This window comes from Astyanax mexicanus, chromosome 2 (assembly GCF_023375975.1).
Source record: "Astyanax mexicanus isolate ESR-SI-001 chromosome 2, AstMex3_surface, whole genome shotgun sequence".
Taxonomy (NCBI): Eukaryota; Metazoa; Chordata; class Actinopteri; order Characiformes; family Acestrorhamphidae; genus Astyanax; species Astyanax mexicanus.
The window spans coordinates 52250264-52266993 of NC_064409.1; the positions used below are offsets into that span (position 1 = coordinate 52250264).

General features: G+C 36.9%; 1 protein-coding gene across 2 annotated transcripts in view; it reads right to left on the reverse strand.

The window, feature by feature from the left end:
* The window catches only part of LOC103046961 (A disintegrin and metalloproteinase with thrombospondin motifs 20), a 94048-nt gene that overhangs the window by 67938 nt on the left and 9380 nt on the right, over window positions 1–16730 (reverse strand). For both annotated transcript variants that reach the window (XM_049474531.1, XM_049474532.1), the window contains 5 exons: window positions 15787–15949; window positions 2072–2325; window positions 681–764; window positions 416–540; window positions 17–57 (listed from right to left, as the gene is read on the reverse strand). In XM_049474531.1, coding sequence (XP_049330488.1) covers window positions 17–57; window positions 416–540; window positions 681–764; window positions 2072–2325; window positions 15787–15949 — 667 coding nt within the window. The remainder of the gene's footprint in view (window positions 1–16; window positions 58–415; window positions 541–680; window positions 765–2071; window positions 2326–15786; window positions 15950–16730) is intronic.

The window sequence follows — 16730 nt, forward strand, 5'->3', positions numbered from 1 at the left end:
AGGAGAGTGCCTTTACCTAATGTGTCACACTTGTCTTTTGCTCGACAGATATCCTCCCTGTATGAAAACAGACAAAAGGCATGTCTACAAGATACAGATAACTATAACATTTTTGCAATACAACAAAACAGGCTTCACTTGTCCGTAATATTAGTACATGATTTAACCATAGTTCACGTCGTACAGCAGTAAAAGCATGACAACATTTTTTTCTTTTAAAATCTGATGAATTAGTTGAAAACTAAATTGAAATATAAATGTTATTTGCTAGGTGTGAAAAATAAATGTTATTTGTTAGGCGTGATGTCAGACCATATGGCCAGTCATCTGAGCAGCAGAAAATGAATACATGACTGAATAAACTACTGTTTCAAACCTAAAGTTTGCATTAATAAAAAATAAGATATATAGGCACCTAGTGATCAGCAGTGCAGTGTCGTGATGGGAGGGATGACTGTCATCAAGAACATTATGACTCTGTTGCCATACACAGAAATTGTGCAGTGTTGTAGCAGCATAAAAATTCACATTTGGCCCTTCCTACAATGGTGAAGAAATAGTAGAGAAACTTTTTATATAAATGCTTATATTAGAAATGTTACAAACTGATACAATTGCTTTTTAATGAATACATTTTATTCATAATACAAATCTAATAAAGTATACTGAGTGGCACATACCTGTTCATTGTGAATAACGATTAATTTAACAATCATAATATTGATAAGGTTTCCCACACTAGGGTCTTTGTAGACTGCAGCCACCTAAAATGAGAAGCACAAAAAAAAAAACGTCATCACTGATAAAACGTATTTATTAGTAAATTCAAGTAAATTAGAGTGAGATCCAAAATGCCTAATGTCATTACATCATCAACTAAATATATGACCCTAGTTTTTTATCCTGAAATGTTATTTTAGTCACATTCAGCAGCTTCCAGGTGAAGTGTTAACCGAAAAACTGAGACTCCATGAAACTGAAGTGCAATTTAGAAAATAATTACCACTGTTTCTTACTCACTAAAAGCCTGACAGGAATTCATTTGTCTACTATAAACACTGTTAATATCACAGAGTCTGAATGTAAAACACTGCCAGGGAATCCTTTAAACAGAGCACCTAATGAGAGGGGTTGGGAGGTAGAAAGAGAGTAAAAAGACAAAGAAGACGAAAATAGGAGATTTTTTTGTTTGGTAAGGTTATATGTGTTTGGTTATTTCAGACACTGCTTTATTCAGTGCGAAAAAGTGCAGAATTAACAAAAACAAACAAAAAAAGACAGACCTCTTTTAACTGAAATGCTAAAATAAAGACAAACTTTTCCATGGGCATCGTTAAAACCATTGTAAACACTGTAGTAAAAGCAAAAAATAAAGAACTGCCATTATCTGCTTTCCAGCTGTTTTAGTTTAGTAAAAAAAATAAACAACGCTGGCTAAAGTGGGGACCTGTATATTGTTCTAAACTGTGCAGCTAAATTATACTTGTCGGTTATCAGGGCGGCTTGTGCGATGGTTTGCACATTTTCAAAATTAGTTTTGGCATCCTACTTACAAAAAAATAAGATCAGTGAAGGTTGAAATTAAAAATGTTCTTGAGGATTTCGATTTTTGAAACACCTCTGCATGTCTGCATTGCTCAATACCAGTAGGTTTTTGTGGGGTTACTTGATTTTGCAAACAATGCAGAATTTAAAAATCAAATCGTAAGTTGATTCACTTTCTCTAATGTATTATGTAGGTTTCAAGACAATCAGAAAGTTATCTGACAATTAACTTGTTACAGTTATAAAAAAGTCCTAAATGTCCACTCAATAGGTCTCATTTTCACATTGTCTAAAAATACAATGACATTATATTGCTTATTTGTTTTGTTGCAAGCATATATTTGCTAATTTGAATTTCAATTGCTATTACCCTTCTTTCTATCTATAATAAATATAGGAATCCATCCTATTTCTATAAATGAAGTGATACCCTACTGTAAGAACTATATCAATACACTCTAAAAAAGCTAGGATTCAGACATAAGTAAAAAAGTAACAAAAAAGTTTTGAAAAATATTTTACTTACTACTGACATGATTGTTAAGATGTAGTGCTCCAGGTTTCGTCCGTGGTGGCGCACCATCTTGGCATCTGCTGTAACCATCAGCTCCACAAAGCGTGGGTATGATAGGAATCGCTTTTTGCGGCTGCCACTGGAAGGACTTTTAGAGTCTGTCTGGTGCATCTTTGGAACATGGTTGTCCATCGTTTCCCAAGTTGATTTTAGCTCTTCCAGAAGGCTTCCATTGCCACGTAAATTAATCCCATTTTCATTCAGATCTGTAAAAATGAATGAAAAAATATATAAAAATACTTTTTGGAACTGTTACATCACATTTTCCATTTATAACATGTACACTGAAGAGATTGTACTCTGCCCTTCTGAAAACAAGAGGACTGTGATAGAGTAGGTATGAAAAGGATGGCAGGAGCGTCAGTCACAGAATGGCTCAACTGCCATGTGTTTCAGCAGGAAAATTCACTGAAGTGAATTAAAACACATTTTAGTCTTTGTGAGAGACATCAGTAAACAGAACTGAAGTTGGTCATGGAAACACAATCAGTGGGTGTGAAGCTTGAAGGAAGTGAAGTATTTAATGTGAAGGAAAACAGAAGTTTGAGGTGACTGAGAATGTCAGTGCAGGACGTGCTCAGATATGCCCACAAATACATACAGGTTATTTAATAAAATAATAAAATCATGATAAATCAAAATATCCCAATACTGCATTTTGCAATACTGTATCGATTCTTAAAAACACTATTGATTTTCAATTATCTGTTTACAAACACAGAGTGGTGTCATAAAGTGATTGATTTGGTGTTGTCTTTAAACTCAGAATGCTAGAGGGCAGTGTTGTACATTATCTTTTTAATCCCACTGTTCTGATAAGATAAAAAGTAAGTTTTTTTTTTTTTACTCAGACTTTATGCACATTATACCCCTTCTCAAATCTCAATATACTGTCTTGCTTACAGTACTAGGATTACTAGAATCTCCAAAATGACATCCAGACTCTGTATATATTTTCTATGAAATACTTTGTAAATTTTAGGTTAATATATCTATATCTAGAGCCCTTAACATTTAACAGTCAATGTGCAGTAATACATGAAATGGATCGGGAGCCTCACCAGTAGGAAGTACAAATAGAGGGCATGACCAAAAATGGTAGTAACTAATCGACAAATAAAAAAAAAAGATTAGTCGACTACTAAAATAGTCATTAGCTGCAGCCATATACAGTACCGCAATTTATTACAATATACTAAATTGTAACTGCTGTATTGTGATATATATATCATATCACCAAGTGTATCATTCCAATACACAGCCCTACATCAAACCACAATTTGTGGGAATACTTATTGAAATTAATTTCATTTCTTCAACACTGTTTCACACTAAATCTGTTTAGGAGGCTCACAGCGGCACAATACCTTATTAATATGATCAGAGTTTTTGTGTTAATTCATTATTATTGGTCTTTTTACTGTTCACTTTGTACCATTTTCCCCCTTTTTAACATTAAAACTCACTCTGCTCTTGCTCTACAATCAGTGTATAGGTCCATACAGGATCATTTAACAACAGTTTGTTTCAGCTCTTCAGTATTATTAGTCAGAAAGCGCAGTGAATGGCAGTTCAGAAGTTCAGAGTCACGGCAGAAAGAATGAACACAATGAAAACTGAGCAACCTCATGTGCTGCCCTCCACTTCTAAATCACATTCTCTCACTCTCCTCTCTCTCTCTGCCCGAGGAATGAGCATGTGGACAGCAGAACATGGTGAATTCTTTAGCAATGACAGCTAGAGAGAGAGAGCGAGAGAGAGAGAGAAGAAGATGAGGGAGAGAGAAAGAGAGAGAGGAAACTACCCCGAAGGCAAGTTGAACGGATGATAAGTACATTAGGTATGTTTATCTAGTGTCAGCTTGGTTATGTCCTCTTCTTCTGTTTGTAAGAGTTTCCACTTCAGTGTCGTTTTACTTCAGCCTGTGCTAAAGTACCTATTCCAGAATATTTCAAGTGTTAAAAGACCTTGACACCCACATGACTCTTAACAATCATATGCTTTATGAAGTGCTTTTATAATAGCAGATGACTGGTGAATATATTATTATAAAAATATTAAGGTGAAGGAAAAATCATACTGTCACATAGATAGATAGATAGATAGATAGATAGATAGATACTTTATTGATCCCCGGGGGGAAATTCTTGGCATCCAGCAGCAGGTTACACAATACACAAAGTTAAAAAAGATAAAATATAAAATATAAAGATACATATAAATACAATCAAATAAGAAATAGAATATACAGTGTAAATGTACAGTCTTCGTGTGTGTGTGTGTAATGGAGATGGAGAATGGAGGTAGTGCAGTTGAACACAATAGACAGTGAACACCAGTTGATGTGCATAATGTGAGGATAACTGATGTCAGCCAAACAGAAAGTGCAAATACACAGTTATATAATAATTTAAATTAAATTAAGCAGTGCAAAAGATACGTAAACAGTGCAAAAGATACGTAAACAGTAGATGAATTAACTAGTGAATGAACTACTAGTGCAAAATATGGTAGAACTATAAAAAGTGTTCTAGGCATCAGCAAGTCTGAGAGTGTGTCCATAGCTGGGGGTGTGTCCATGGTGTGGCCAGAGTGGCCGGAATGAAAAAGTTTCACAGAGTCTTTAGTTTGCTGTGCTGAGAGGAGTTGAACAGTCTTATGGATTGAGGAACAAAAGACTTTCGGAGTCTGTCTGTGGAGCAGGACTGGGACAGCAGTCTGCCGCTGAATGAGCTCCTCTGCCTGGTGATGGTGCTGTGCAGAGGGTGGTGAACATTGTCCATGATGTTCAGCAGCTTACTGAGGGCTCTCCTCTCTGCCAGTGGTGTTAAGGACTCCAGCTCTAATCCCAGCACAGAACCAGCTTTCCTCACATAGCTACCACAAAGGCAATGGGTTGATAAAAGATTATGTAAACTTGGAATCTTGGTTGACGACATTATTAAGAGAAAATATTTGAACCGTGTTTATAGCCAAACAATCTAACATTCTTTTTAATGCATTTTTATTAAATAGTAGTACTGTACATGTGATGTGGCAATAGTAGTGATATTTGACAATTTTAATAAAGACTGTGTGCATTTCTCTACTGTGTACTGCTGAGTGGCAGGTGATTTAAAATCTGTAATTACGTAAACATCATATTCCATATTTATCTAGGGCAAATACTGCCAGTGCAATGTTGTGCCATTTTTGAAGTCTTTCTTGCTTCTTAATTTGTTGAAAACAAATAAACTGATGAGCAGCTGCATTGGAATCCTGCATTGTGATTCTATTCTGCCACCAAAAGTCCAGTATTGAACACAGGTTAATTATATTAAACTGGGTGATTCATTTAATATTTTGTTTTTTAAATGTCTATTTGTCGCGAAGTATTGCCCCTGTTTTACAGCAGCAGACTGAGCTGTTTTTTTATTTTATTTTACTTATTACATGTTTGACTTTTGTCTTGCTTTCCTATACCTTTATTTTTGATGAATTTCCTCCATTTTTTGGCTCTATTTTCTGTCTCCTGTTACTCCCACTTGAACAATTTTTGGATGAGCCCTTTAAATTAAAGCCGGTACTAAATATATATTGATAAAATAAATATCAATAAATTAAATGTGTATCATTATGTACTAAAATATGACACTACTGAACAAGGACTTCCCCAGAGAACCTGCATTTTACCACTGAATAGAGTTTTATTGTAGTGAATGGGAGCAATAAAAGCTCCCATTCATAAAATTTCCAGGAATGATGGATCACCACCCAATACTTCTAAATGAATTTGAGTGGCATTTGTGATACAGTACTAATCATCCAATAATATAAATTTCCTACTTATTCCCTAGTGGCTGAATGAAATAAAATGCTCATAGCGGCCAACATGTTCCAACATCTAGGCTTTTCCCTAGACAATGGAGGCTGTTAATGTAGCGAGACACTATAGTGCAGTTTATACAAAGACAGCTAATAGCTAACACAATTATTTTAATAAGCCATGGGATTGGAATAATCGGTTAGACGGCATGCCATAATCTAGGTATGACCTTTTTATGCAAGGGGTGATGAAACGAACAGCTTAGACACGTTTTCACTACACTGTATTCTGATATACTGCCACACATGGAGTTATGTCATAACCAAAACGTGCAGTATTTTGGCAGCAAGCCACAAATGTGAGCAGAGGAATAAAACCTGAACCACTGACTGCTGTTAAGATACATAATAAGTATTGATCAGTGGTGAAGTCTGGCAAAGTGTAAATGCAAGTTTAAAATTAAGTTAAATGGCCACACAAAACAAATATTTCCTAACATTTGCTTGATCAATTTCAGCTTAGAGAAGTTATTTCAACTGTAAAGAAAAAAACACTACTGTGGTGGATGTTTTATGTTATTTAGCTAGATGCTTTTACTTATAAAAGTGATAAGAATTCGATGTCTATTTCCACCAGAGCAAAGGCTTGTCCAGGGTGACAAAAACCTTTTGCGACATAACTGCAACTATTAAACCAGAAACAACTTCAGCACAAAGTGACATGCCTGTATGTTTCCTATTCATAAACAGTGAACCACATTGTGTTTGGACCCCTTTAAGAGTAACAGCAATAAATAAAACGAGCATCCACTCCCATTTATGTCATATGAATGTCTCAAAACTCATTACCACATTGATGTGGTTAAATTACTATACTTGACCTGGAAAACTAAACACAGTGTACTTGAAAACAAAAAAGGAATTCCCTCTTTAATCAAATCACTTGTGGAATCCATGCTGTAGAAAGAGAAAGTGACCGACAGTGTGATGACAGGATCAGTTCAAGGGTTATATACACAAAATACCAGTGGACATCAGGTGGTACTATGAGTATAACAATTTCCAAACAATTAAAAAACTGCAAAAAAAAAACATTTTACAACAAAGTATGCAAATCAAAACCTGCTTCCTTTCTCGTTTTCCATTGTTCATTATAAGAAGGTACTCTTCAGTCTATTGTCAGTTTCAATATCTCTTGTAAGATCTAAACTTGTTTGTAGGGATGCACTGAAATTGGGAATTCTGGGCTGATGCTAATATCCAATATTACATATGCATATGTCTGCCAATGCCAATGATGATATACATGTTTATATCTTGGAGAGACTTGACAACACGGTACAACTTTAGAAACAAATGTAACATTTATATACCTTGCATTTTAGCTTTCAACCACCTGAATGCAAACAAAAAATTTAAGCTTCCTACTAAGAAATTAGTTTTCACATTTATTTAGCTAACTGGTCCTTACATAGACTGATCAGAGCTTTAAACCATATTTGTTTACATAAAAAGGTCAAATGAAACAATCTATTGAGTGGCCAGCATTGCTTGGTCCTTTCCTGGCAAACAATACATATGTCACTTTTAAATATCTAGACATCAAAAGTAATTATCAGCCGATATCAATATAATTCCAACATCATTGTGCATCCCTACTTGTTTGTGATTGGAGCTGTCCAATGTAATCCCGCTATTCTGAACAAAGATAATGGTAAACATATGTGACACAACAGCAGTTTATTTGCAGAAATAATACTGATAAGGAGCATCATGTTATGTCCTCACTATAAAGTTTAAAATTTTAATTGACAGTACAAACTCTAAGACAAAAAAACACAGATTTGCAAATAATTGCTATCTATGACTAGAGAGAAGAAAATACTTCAAGGAATGTGTCATGAACATGTGAAGCAATTTGAACTAAAGCCTTAAAAGAAGAGAGACTTCAAGGAGAGAAAGCAACAGACAACTGTAAACAAACATGGACACACAAACACAGGCACATTTAGTATTAGCCAGATGTTTTTCACTAGAAGGTCAGTTAGCCTATTAGAGTCTCAAAGACCCTGTTAAGATAGACACTTCATATGACTGGGTTGCATCTGGAATGTATCCTAACAATACAACAGGGCTGCAACGTTTAGTCGATATAATCGACAATGTTGATTATTTAAATTTGTCGACTACAAATTTTATTGTCGACTAATCGTTAATTTGTAACAGTACAGCATTGCACAAAGTGCTGGGGACAGAAACACAATGGGAGATGGCTCACTCACACAGGTTACAGTCAACTTGGTCTGTGTCTCCAAATGTGCCCAAACACATCAGATTGCATATATAATCCCTGAATATCAGTACTCTCTACGTTTAAACAACATCTAGACATTTAAATGTTTTTTTAAATCGCATGTTCTGCTGTTTCTTTCATTTTTAGAGATGGAGCACATGACAAAAATAGTCGTTGCCTTATCAACTAATCGAAAAAATAAAAATCAGATTAGTCGACTACCAAGATAATAATTAGTTGCAGCCCTACAATACAATACTAAAAATGTTGTTAGACAGAATATGCAAATCTGCTCATTACATAGCAACCAGTTGTTTATAATCATTGCAATTTTACATGCTGTTTTTCTCCATGGCTTCCTTGCAGATGTGAATCACACATACAGCACTGCACTGCATGGGGAGTTGTTTCTGTATTATTAGGAGTTTTGGGTCAGACATTTTGTCAAGCAAGTTACAGGTATGGGATCCACAACTGTCAGCACCTGTCAGCTTTGACCATGCACCATAATTTACATCAGTCCTAAATGCCCAGACAGTGGACTCAACTTTGTGAGCAACAGAAAATAGAAATGGAATTTGTCACAGGAATCTGAACCCCTACTTTCCACACCACAACATGCTGAGATCATAAGGTCTGCTTCTATGTTGGCTTTGCTATTTGGCCAGAAAAGATAGATGACCATGACTGGATCAGTACAAGTCTACATCACATTAGGATAAATGCTAAAATAAATGTTGGAATAGAGAGGAAGGGTTGACCCATTCAAAGGCTTGAGTGTCAGTAGGATATGCAAAGCAACAGTTGCCATTAGAAATTTCAAAACGTTTCTTTCAGGATAGAAAAAATCAGAACGTTCCCTTGGCTTCAGCATCCAAACAATGGACTTTCTGCAATGAGAACCTAGATGACCATTCTAAATGTGCACATACAGCTCTGGAAAAAAAATAAGAGACCACTTAAAAATTATGAGTTTCTCTGATTTTACCAAATTGAAAACAAAAAGAATATAATCAAGAGGACAATGGATGATCACAAACCCTCAAACCATGCTGAACTGCTTGAAGTTTTGCACCAGGATTGGCCCTAAAAAGCAGTGTGTAAGACTGTTGGAGAAGAACATGCCAAGATACATGAGAATTGTGATTAAAATCCAGGGTTATTCCATCTTAAAACTTTATGAATATAAACTTGTTTTCTTTGCATCTTTTTTCTTATTTCAGCCATTTCTCATTTTCTGCAAATAAATGCTCTAAATGACAATATTTATATTTGGAATTTGGGAGAAATGTTGTCTTTAGTTTATAGAATAAAACAACAATGTTCATTTTACTCGAACATATACCTATAAATAGGAAAATCAGAGAAACTGGTCTCTTTATTTTTTTCAGAGCTGTTTGCCTCTGGGCTTTTATGCTATATTCAAAAGCTTAATAATTACTTAAGTCCAAATTTCTGCAAAGATACAGTGCGATAGAAAAAGTGCTTGTTTTTGCTGTTCTAAGATATAAGTTTAACATTAATCTAATTTAGGAATTGGATTTAGGAAAGCAAGATCAGTATCAAAGGATATCTCCCACCCACACAGCAAACATCCATGCCCTCTCAGAAGAATGGCCTTGGCCTAAATAGTCACATTCTCACAGGCAAACCAGCAACTGACCCCAAAACAAAAGGAAAGGATGAGGTCACCATCAAATGAGCGCTCGCTTTCTCTCACTTAAAAGAATCTGAGAACACTCAGCAACAGGCAGATTCAGTCTAGTGACTTGAAAATGCAAAAGGGCTTTTTTTCCATGGAAACTAACCTTGCTAACCCCCCAAGCACTTTTAGCCAAGCTCTGTCTGTCTAGTGAACTAGTGAGTGTTAGTTCAAGGCTCCGTACTCTTGGTTACAGTTCCTTCCTGGCTGAATTAGGTATGTGTAATTACTCTAACATTGAAATATTGCTATGAAACACAACATAATATGGTGTTTTTGTCATACTTAAAGGACCATGAAGGATAATATCTTCTGTAGTAACTCATAAAAGAATTAGGATGTATCGTCAGATATTAAAGAAGCAAGTTTATGCAATATCTTCAGCCAGTGTGTTCTTATTTAAGCTGTTTGGTACATAACAGTAATCTGTATAGGTTGTAGCCTGCTAAATCTGAAGGGACAGGCATTTTATTTTAATTATATATTTATTTTATCAATTAATTTATTATTAATTTATTATGTATTTATTTTACTAGGCCACAAACAAACTCCGAAAAAGTTAATTTGTGGTGAGATTGTCATTCACTTCGATGTGACCCAACTACGCAAGTCTGAGCTAAACTGCAGTTCCAAATTAAATTGCACAGAAATACACATTAGACTAGAACACCAGACATTGCTGTATTTACTTTTTTTTTTGCTCAAATCAGTCTGTAACATGGACTCCATGTAAGATTTGTCCTTTTTAATTAATCACCTTTCAGCTTCAGCTTTTAAACATTTAATTAATGAATTACTTAATAACTTACTTAATACTTACTAAATAACATAATAATGGCACATTTGTCCTTTCCCAATTAATTGATTATTAGAAATAGTGAATGAGAGATTAATCAGTTTTATTAACAGTATTTAGCTAAAGCCTTCCGTGTTCAACTTAATTTTGCACATCTGTGTGTATGTCCTATCCTATGAGTTTTAACGTACTCTCAGCAATAAATTATATACAGGTGCTGGTCAACGAATTAGAATAATTTGAAATAGTGCAATCATGAAATTCTTTGAATGCATTTTTTGTGCAGAAAGCAAATCAGGTGTTCACCGCACCTGTCCTACTCGTTAGACTAATCACAGAACTCGTTACCTGGAAAAAAATTTGCTCAGCTGAGCTTTCCAAAAGGCCCATTTAGGCCATTTAACTGTGACACTGTTGTTTTATTGAATTAGAATAATGGAGAAACCGTTTCATTGAATTAGAATAATTTTTATTATAATTACAATCATCACTTTCTCAGTATTTTGTGGCTGCCCCCTTGGCTTGTATGACTGCCTGAAGTCTCCGCGGCATCGATTTGACCAGCTTGTCGCAAGTTTCCGCACTCACAGCTTCCCAGGCAGTGGCGATGTTCTGCTTCAGTTGGTCCAGCGTAGTAGGCTTTCTGTCGCGAATTTTCCGCTTGACGATGGCCCAAAGGTTTTCAATGACATTGAGGTCAGGCGAGTTGGCCGGCCATGCCAAAACTTCAAGCTGTTTTTTAGTGAACCAATCTTTGGTCGACTTTGCCGCATGAGCCGGTGCAAGATCCTGTTGAAATATGAAGTCTTCTTCGCCGAACTGTTCCTCAACAGTCGGAATCAGGAACGTTTCCAGAACATCTTGATATACGGCAGCATTGACAGTCTTCTTGAGGAAGCAGAGTTTCCCTACACCTCGAGCGGACATGCATCCCCAGACCATAACGCTCTGGGGAAACTTGACGGATCTTTTCACGCACTCGTGGTTGTAGGTTTCGCCACCACGACGCCAGACACGAGGACCTTGGTCACCGAAGGAGATGCAGAAGCGTGATTCGTCACTGAAGACCACTTTCTGCCAGTCTTCAGCAGTCCACTCGCCGTGTTCTTTGGCCCACTTCAGCCGTTTCTCCATTTGTTTCTTGTTCAGCATCGGTTTTACTGCTGGAACGCGAGATTAGAAGCCGAGTTCGCACAGACAACGGTAAGTGGTTGATCTGGAGACGTCAGCGCTGGTCTGCTTGTTCCACAAGTCGGTGAGCTCGGAAGTGGACTTGAACCGGTTGCTGACTGCGATCTTTCTCAGCTGCTTGTTGTCGCGAGCAGAAGTTTTTCGGACGCCGGAACAGTTGGTGCGCTTGCTGCAGTTTTTCTTGAGAGCTTTGCAGACGGAAGACTGGCTGATGCCGAGCTGCTCAGCAATTTTAGTTTGGGTCAAGCCTTGTTGGCGAAGGGCTTGAATTTGAGCCACTATTCCGGTTGAGAGGTCGCGCTGCTTACCCATGATTGATTTTACAACTTAGAAATTCTACTCAACCCTGACTTTATACTGCACAGTGAACACTCTTCACAGAAAACAAAAATTCGAGCATTTATTCTAATTCAATGAAACGGTTTCTCCATTATTCTAATTCAATAAAACAAGTGTCACAGTTAAATGGCCTAAATGGGCCTTTTGGAAAGCTCAGCTGAGCAAATTTTTTTCCAGGTAACGAGTTCTGTGATTAGTCTAACGAGTAGGACAGGTGCGGTAAAAACCTGATTTGCTTTCTGCACAAAAAATGCATTCAAAGAATTTCATGATTGCACTATTTCAAATTATTCTAATTCTTTGACCAGCACCTGTACACTTGTAAACATTTGCAAAAAAACAGATGTGCTATTTGTTAAATATACTTTTATCTGTTTTCGCAAATGAACATAAATAAGTAATAAATAAAACAGATGTGATCATTCTTTCTACAGTTTTAACATACAGTACGGACAGATGACATGAGAATTCCATCTCACAGAGAGGTCAAGAAAAACTGGAGCATTCACTTAAAGAGCCCTTATGGGTACAGTTCTCTCAACACCACTATAAGGATGACAATATCCACAAGCAATGTCAGAGCTTCCGTTGACAGACTGCTGATGATGGAGCTATGAGAGGACACTATGGTGAAAGAAAATAAATCTTGCATTACAGCTGTGCTCACTTGCATATGCTAGTAAGCGTCACATGTGTAAAGCATACATAAACTTCATAGTAAGTGACTGTACATAGTGACTGTGTATTACAGCACCAATACATACATAATTACATGACAAGCTTGCAACATAAATTGATTTCTAATGTAACTGACTACAATGGACAAAACTATGCAAAAGGTTATAGTATGATAAGATGATACAAGGATAACTGTGGTGTTCCTGATCATTCAAATGGTCTATAATAATAAATAACACATATAAACATAAAAAAAAGATTTTAATAAAATTGTCTTCAAATCATAAAACATTTTTTTTCTAACTAAAACTTGCGTGCATCCTATACAAAAAATCGGTCACTAATCAGCATACAGTGAAAAGGCAAATACCACCACCCCTACCACTTGGCATTCCTCTAAGTTCTGACAAATTAGGACATTTGGCATGTTCAGCAAGCTTCCCTTCTCCCCTCACTATCTCTTTCTCCCCATGCCCTTCTGTCTCACATTCTCTCAGAAATAACAGTGAGTAACTCTGATTTAGGACAAGACTTCTCTTTCAGGGGGACATAAAGAATGGAGAGCATGGGCCATGAGATCACTGACCCTCACAAAGAATGCTTTTATTTCACTCTGCAACCTGCTGAGGACTGCTGGGGGAAGAGGAATCTGCAGGGTGTAGCTCAGGTGCCTAAACCATTCACAATACAGATAGGCAGGACAGATAATTCCCTCAGGAACCATTAATAAGTTACTTAAACGTTGCAGGTTCTGTTCAGTACATAGTCCAACTAGGTCATTTAAGGACCATTTTTTACAGGACAGATATTACAGTTATATTAGAGTGAACATGTTTTAATATAGTAAATTTGGGTTTTGGAATATACAGGCCTTTTGTATTTACTGAAAAGTTTATTGTTATGTGGAAAAAAAGTCTCATAACAAATTGAGATTTGCAGCAAAACAGATAGCTCAGTATTCTATGATTAATCCAGCTTCAGAAAGCAATTGACCTAAATAAACAAAGGTCTGACAATTGTCTTACATAAATAGGCAACAGCAAAGTAAAACAAGGCAAGATTTCTTGTTTTCCCTAATAATGGACTATTCCTGGGTTCTGGCACTTATTAAAGACAAAACAAACACAACTATTATTTGGTGTCCAAGTGTTACAAAAGCAACTATTTGTGGTACAATTAAATCTAAAGTGTTAAGCAGTTCCATATTTAACCAGCGCTGTCTGTACAGGGTGTGCACATGCAGCCTGAGTCACAAGTTTAAAGTGGCCCAGACTGCTGGCGCAAACATGCTGCCCAGGGAGCAGAGTAGTGCAGAGGGCAATCTGCTCAAGGGTGCTTTAAACACTACAAAAACATTTGTGCCAGACTACTTGCACTGGAAACATGCAGGCTCACATACCAGACTCCCAACAGCCAATCACTATACTCAAATATTATATTGCATGCACGCATGCAAGACAATCGTATAGTCTCTGAATTACCAAGCCATTTGTTTTTACTCATGCATTCAAAGTATCCTCAGGTATCAACTTTGCTTTTATTTTCTAAGCACAGTCAGTTCTGATAAGACAAAGCTAGAGCTTCCATGCAGATGACATCACTCAAGCAGCAGGTACATGGATATTACTTACTCAAAGCATGCATTTACTGTATCTCCACATCCGCTGTTATCTGATTTTGGCTGGATGCATTGTGGATACGCCTAGGACACCATCCACTGCAAGCACCCATCTCTTTTAACCCTTCTGCATTGTGAATCTGCTGCTTTTTGATGTTGGCAAGAGCCTCTTTTTTTCTTTCATTCTTTGTCCACAAACTTTGACTTTGCATCCACTGGAAAAGGTTTACACTTTCCTATAAGCTTTCAATAAATGTTGATTTTAGGAAACTGCAACTTTGAAAAATTCTTAACAATTTGTGCTGATGCCAGAGCAGACATGACTTTGGCACAAACATGCACCTCAAAGAAGAACCAGCATGAGCAGAATGTGAAGAAAGTCTGCCCCTATTATCCTATTCATTTGTCAAAGACAACCCAGGTTGTTTGTGCCACACACAGAGTGCTACAGAGAATAAGAAGCATATTAAGGAGGTATCAGTCTGCCCTTTTGGGTCATTCAAACCACTCTCCGCTCCAGCACAGACAATGGCCACCGCCTGTGTACAATGACTGACTTCAGACAACAACCAAATGAAGCAGCCTGCACGAACAAGATTTATAACAGGGAACATAAAGGCCGCCCACGAGGAGCATCAACAGTCATCCTTTAGACTCTCAGTGCAGTGAACTTTGCAGGGTCACTTTCTTTAAGGGGGCCTCTCCACCACCAAATGCCTGTGCCATAAAAATTCTAATTAAATGAGAAGCTTTGGGTGGGTTCGATATTATAGCAAGGCTGCTATTTCTTTATGACTGTTGTACGTCATTGATTTGCTCCCCCCAGGAGGCTGATGCTTAAGAAACAAGACTGCATGGTCCCCAGCTTTATGGATCTGATTTTCTTTCATTAAAGAAAGAATTTCAATGACTTAACCCATATTGAAGGCTTTAATCCTCTCACTAACACTCTTGCCAAAGCTCACGCTAATGAGCAAAGTTCAGTTTGTTCAAGCATTACCTCCAACTGACCTGGCAAAGATTTGAACACTTCAGATCAAAACACTGCTTTAGCATCTTAAAATACACAAATACAAAGCTTCTCTCAGATTGGTCCACTCATTCCATACTACTATGCATGACAATACTATGGATAAAGATGGTGAAAACATAACATCTTGACATGCATTGCAGTCTTGTTTTAAATGTTACAACAGTTGCAGTCAGGTTCCACATGCTACAGAACCTATAGAAATCTGCCCATTACCTGAAGAGGCGCATGGCTCAGAGTGCTCAGTTACAGGTCCCTTCATCCTCTCACGTTTGTAGACTAAATGAGGTTTGTTGTGTTCCTCCTCATCCTCCTTCCCATCAGCTCTCATTAGAGGTTCCAAAAAGTATTCTCCACTGTGAGTTGTAAATGTACCAATCTGCCAAATCAAAGGAAACAGAACAAGATTAGATGAAGAAATGCCACACTATGCACAGACCACAGAGTGTCTTACCACAATGGCAAATTATAGACTTTTTATTAATACCTATGCAGTAAAAAGTGGTTTTAATCTCAAATTTTAGGTAATCCACTCCTATTTGGATTAGACTATTTATTTGAGGGACATAATATTCTTGCAGCAGTATGTAGGTAAGTGGCTGCCTTAACAAAAATCGCCTCCCATCTTGACAATGAAACACATTAAACACTTCACAGGGGCACCCCTAAACACATCAAAAACAGCCAACAACCAAAGCACCACTATTGGCAATAAGCAAATCTGCATTTTCTGTTCCACACAGCAACTGAATTTTAGTCTGACTTAACAGTTGATAAATTTGACTATCAAGTATAAATGCATTTGACTAATATCTTATCAGAATACAATCCAGATAAAAGTCACACAAACTAACCGGGTGTAAATCAGGACCAGATTGTATGCACAAGTAAAAATGACAGGTCCCATAATCAAGAATTTCAACCTTAAAAGTTGTTTCAGGAATACAGTCCAAGATTGCATCCCCAGTCATTTTCTTCTACCAGAGAAACAGTGGAACAAATGTAACATTACATTTCTTGCATGTTTCAGCCTTTACTATCAAACTTTTCCTTTGTCACAAAACCATGCACTTGTAAAAATTTATGATCACCCTTTTGTCTGCCTACAGGCCATTTGAAACATAGAACAGCTTATTGCCAGCTCACTGAGTTCTACTGCA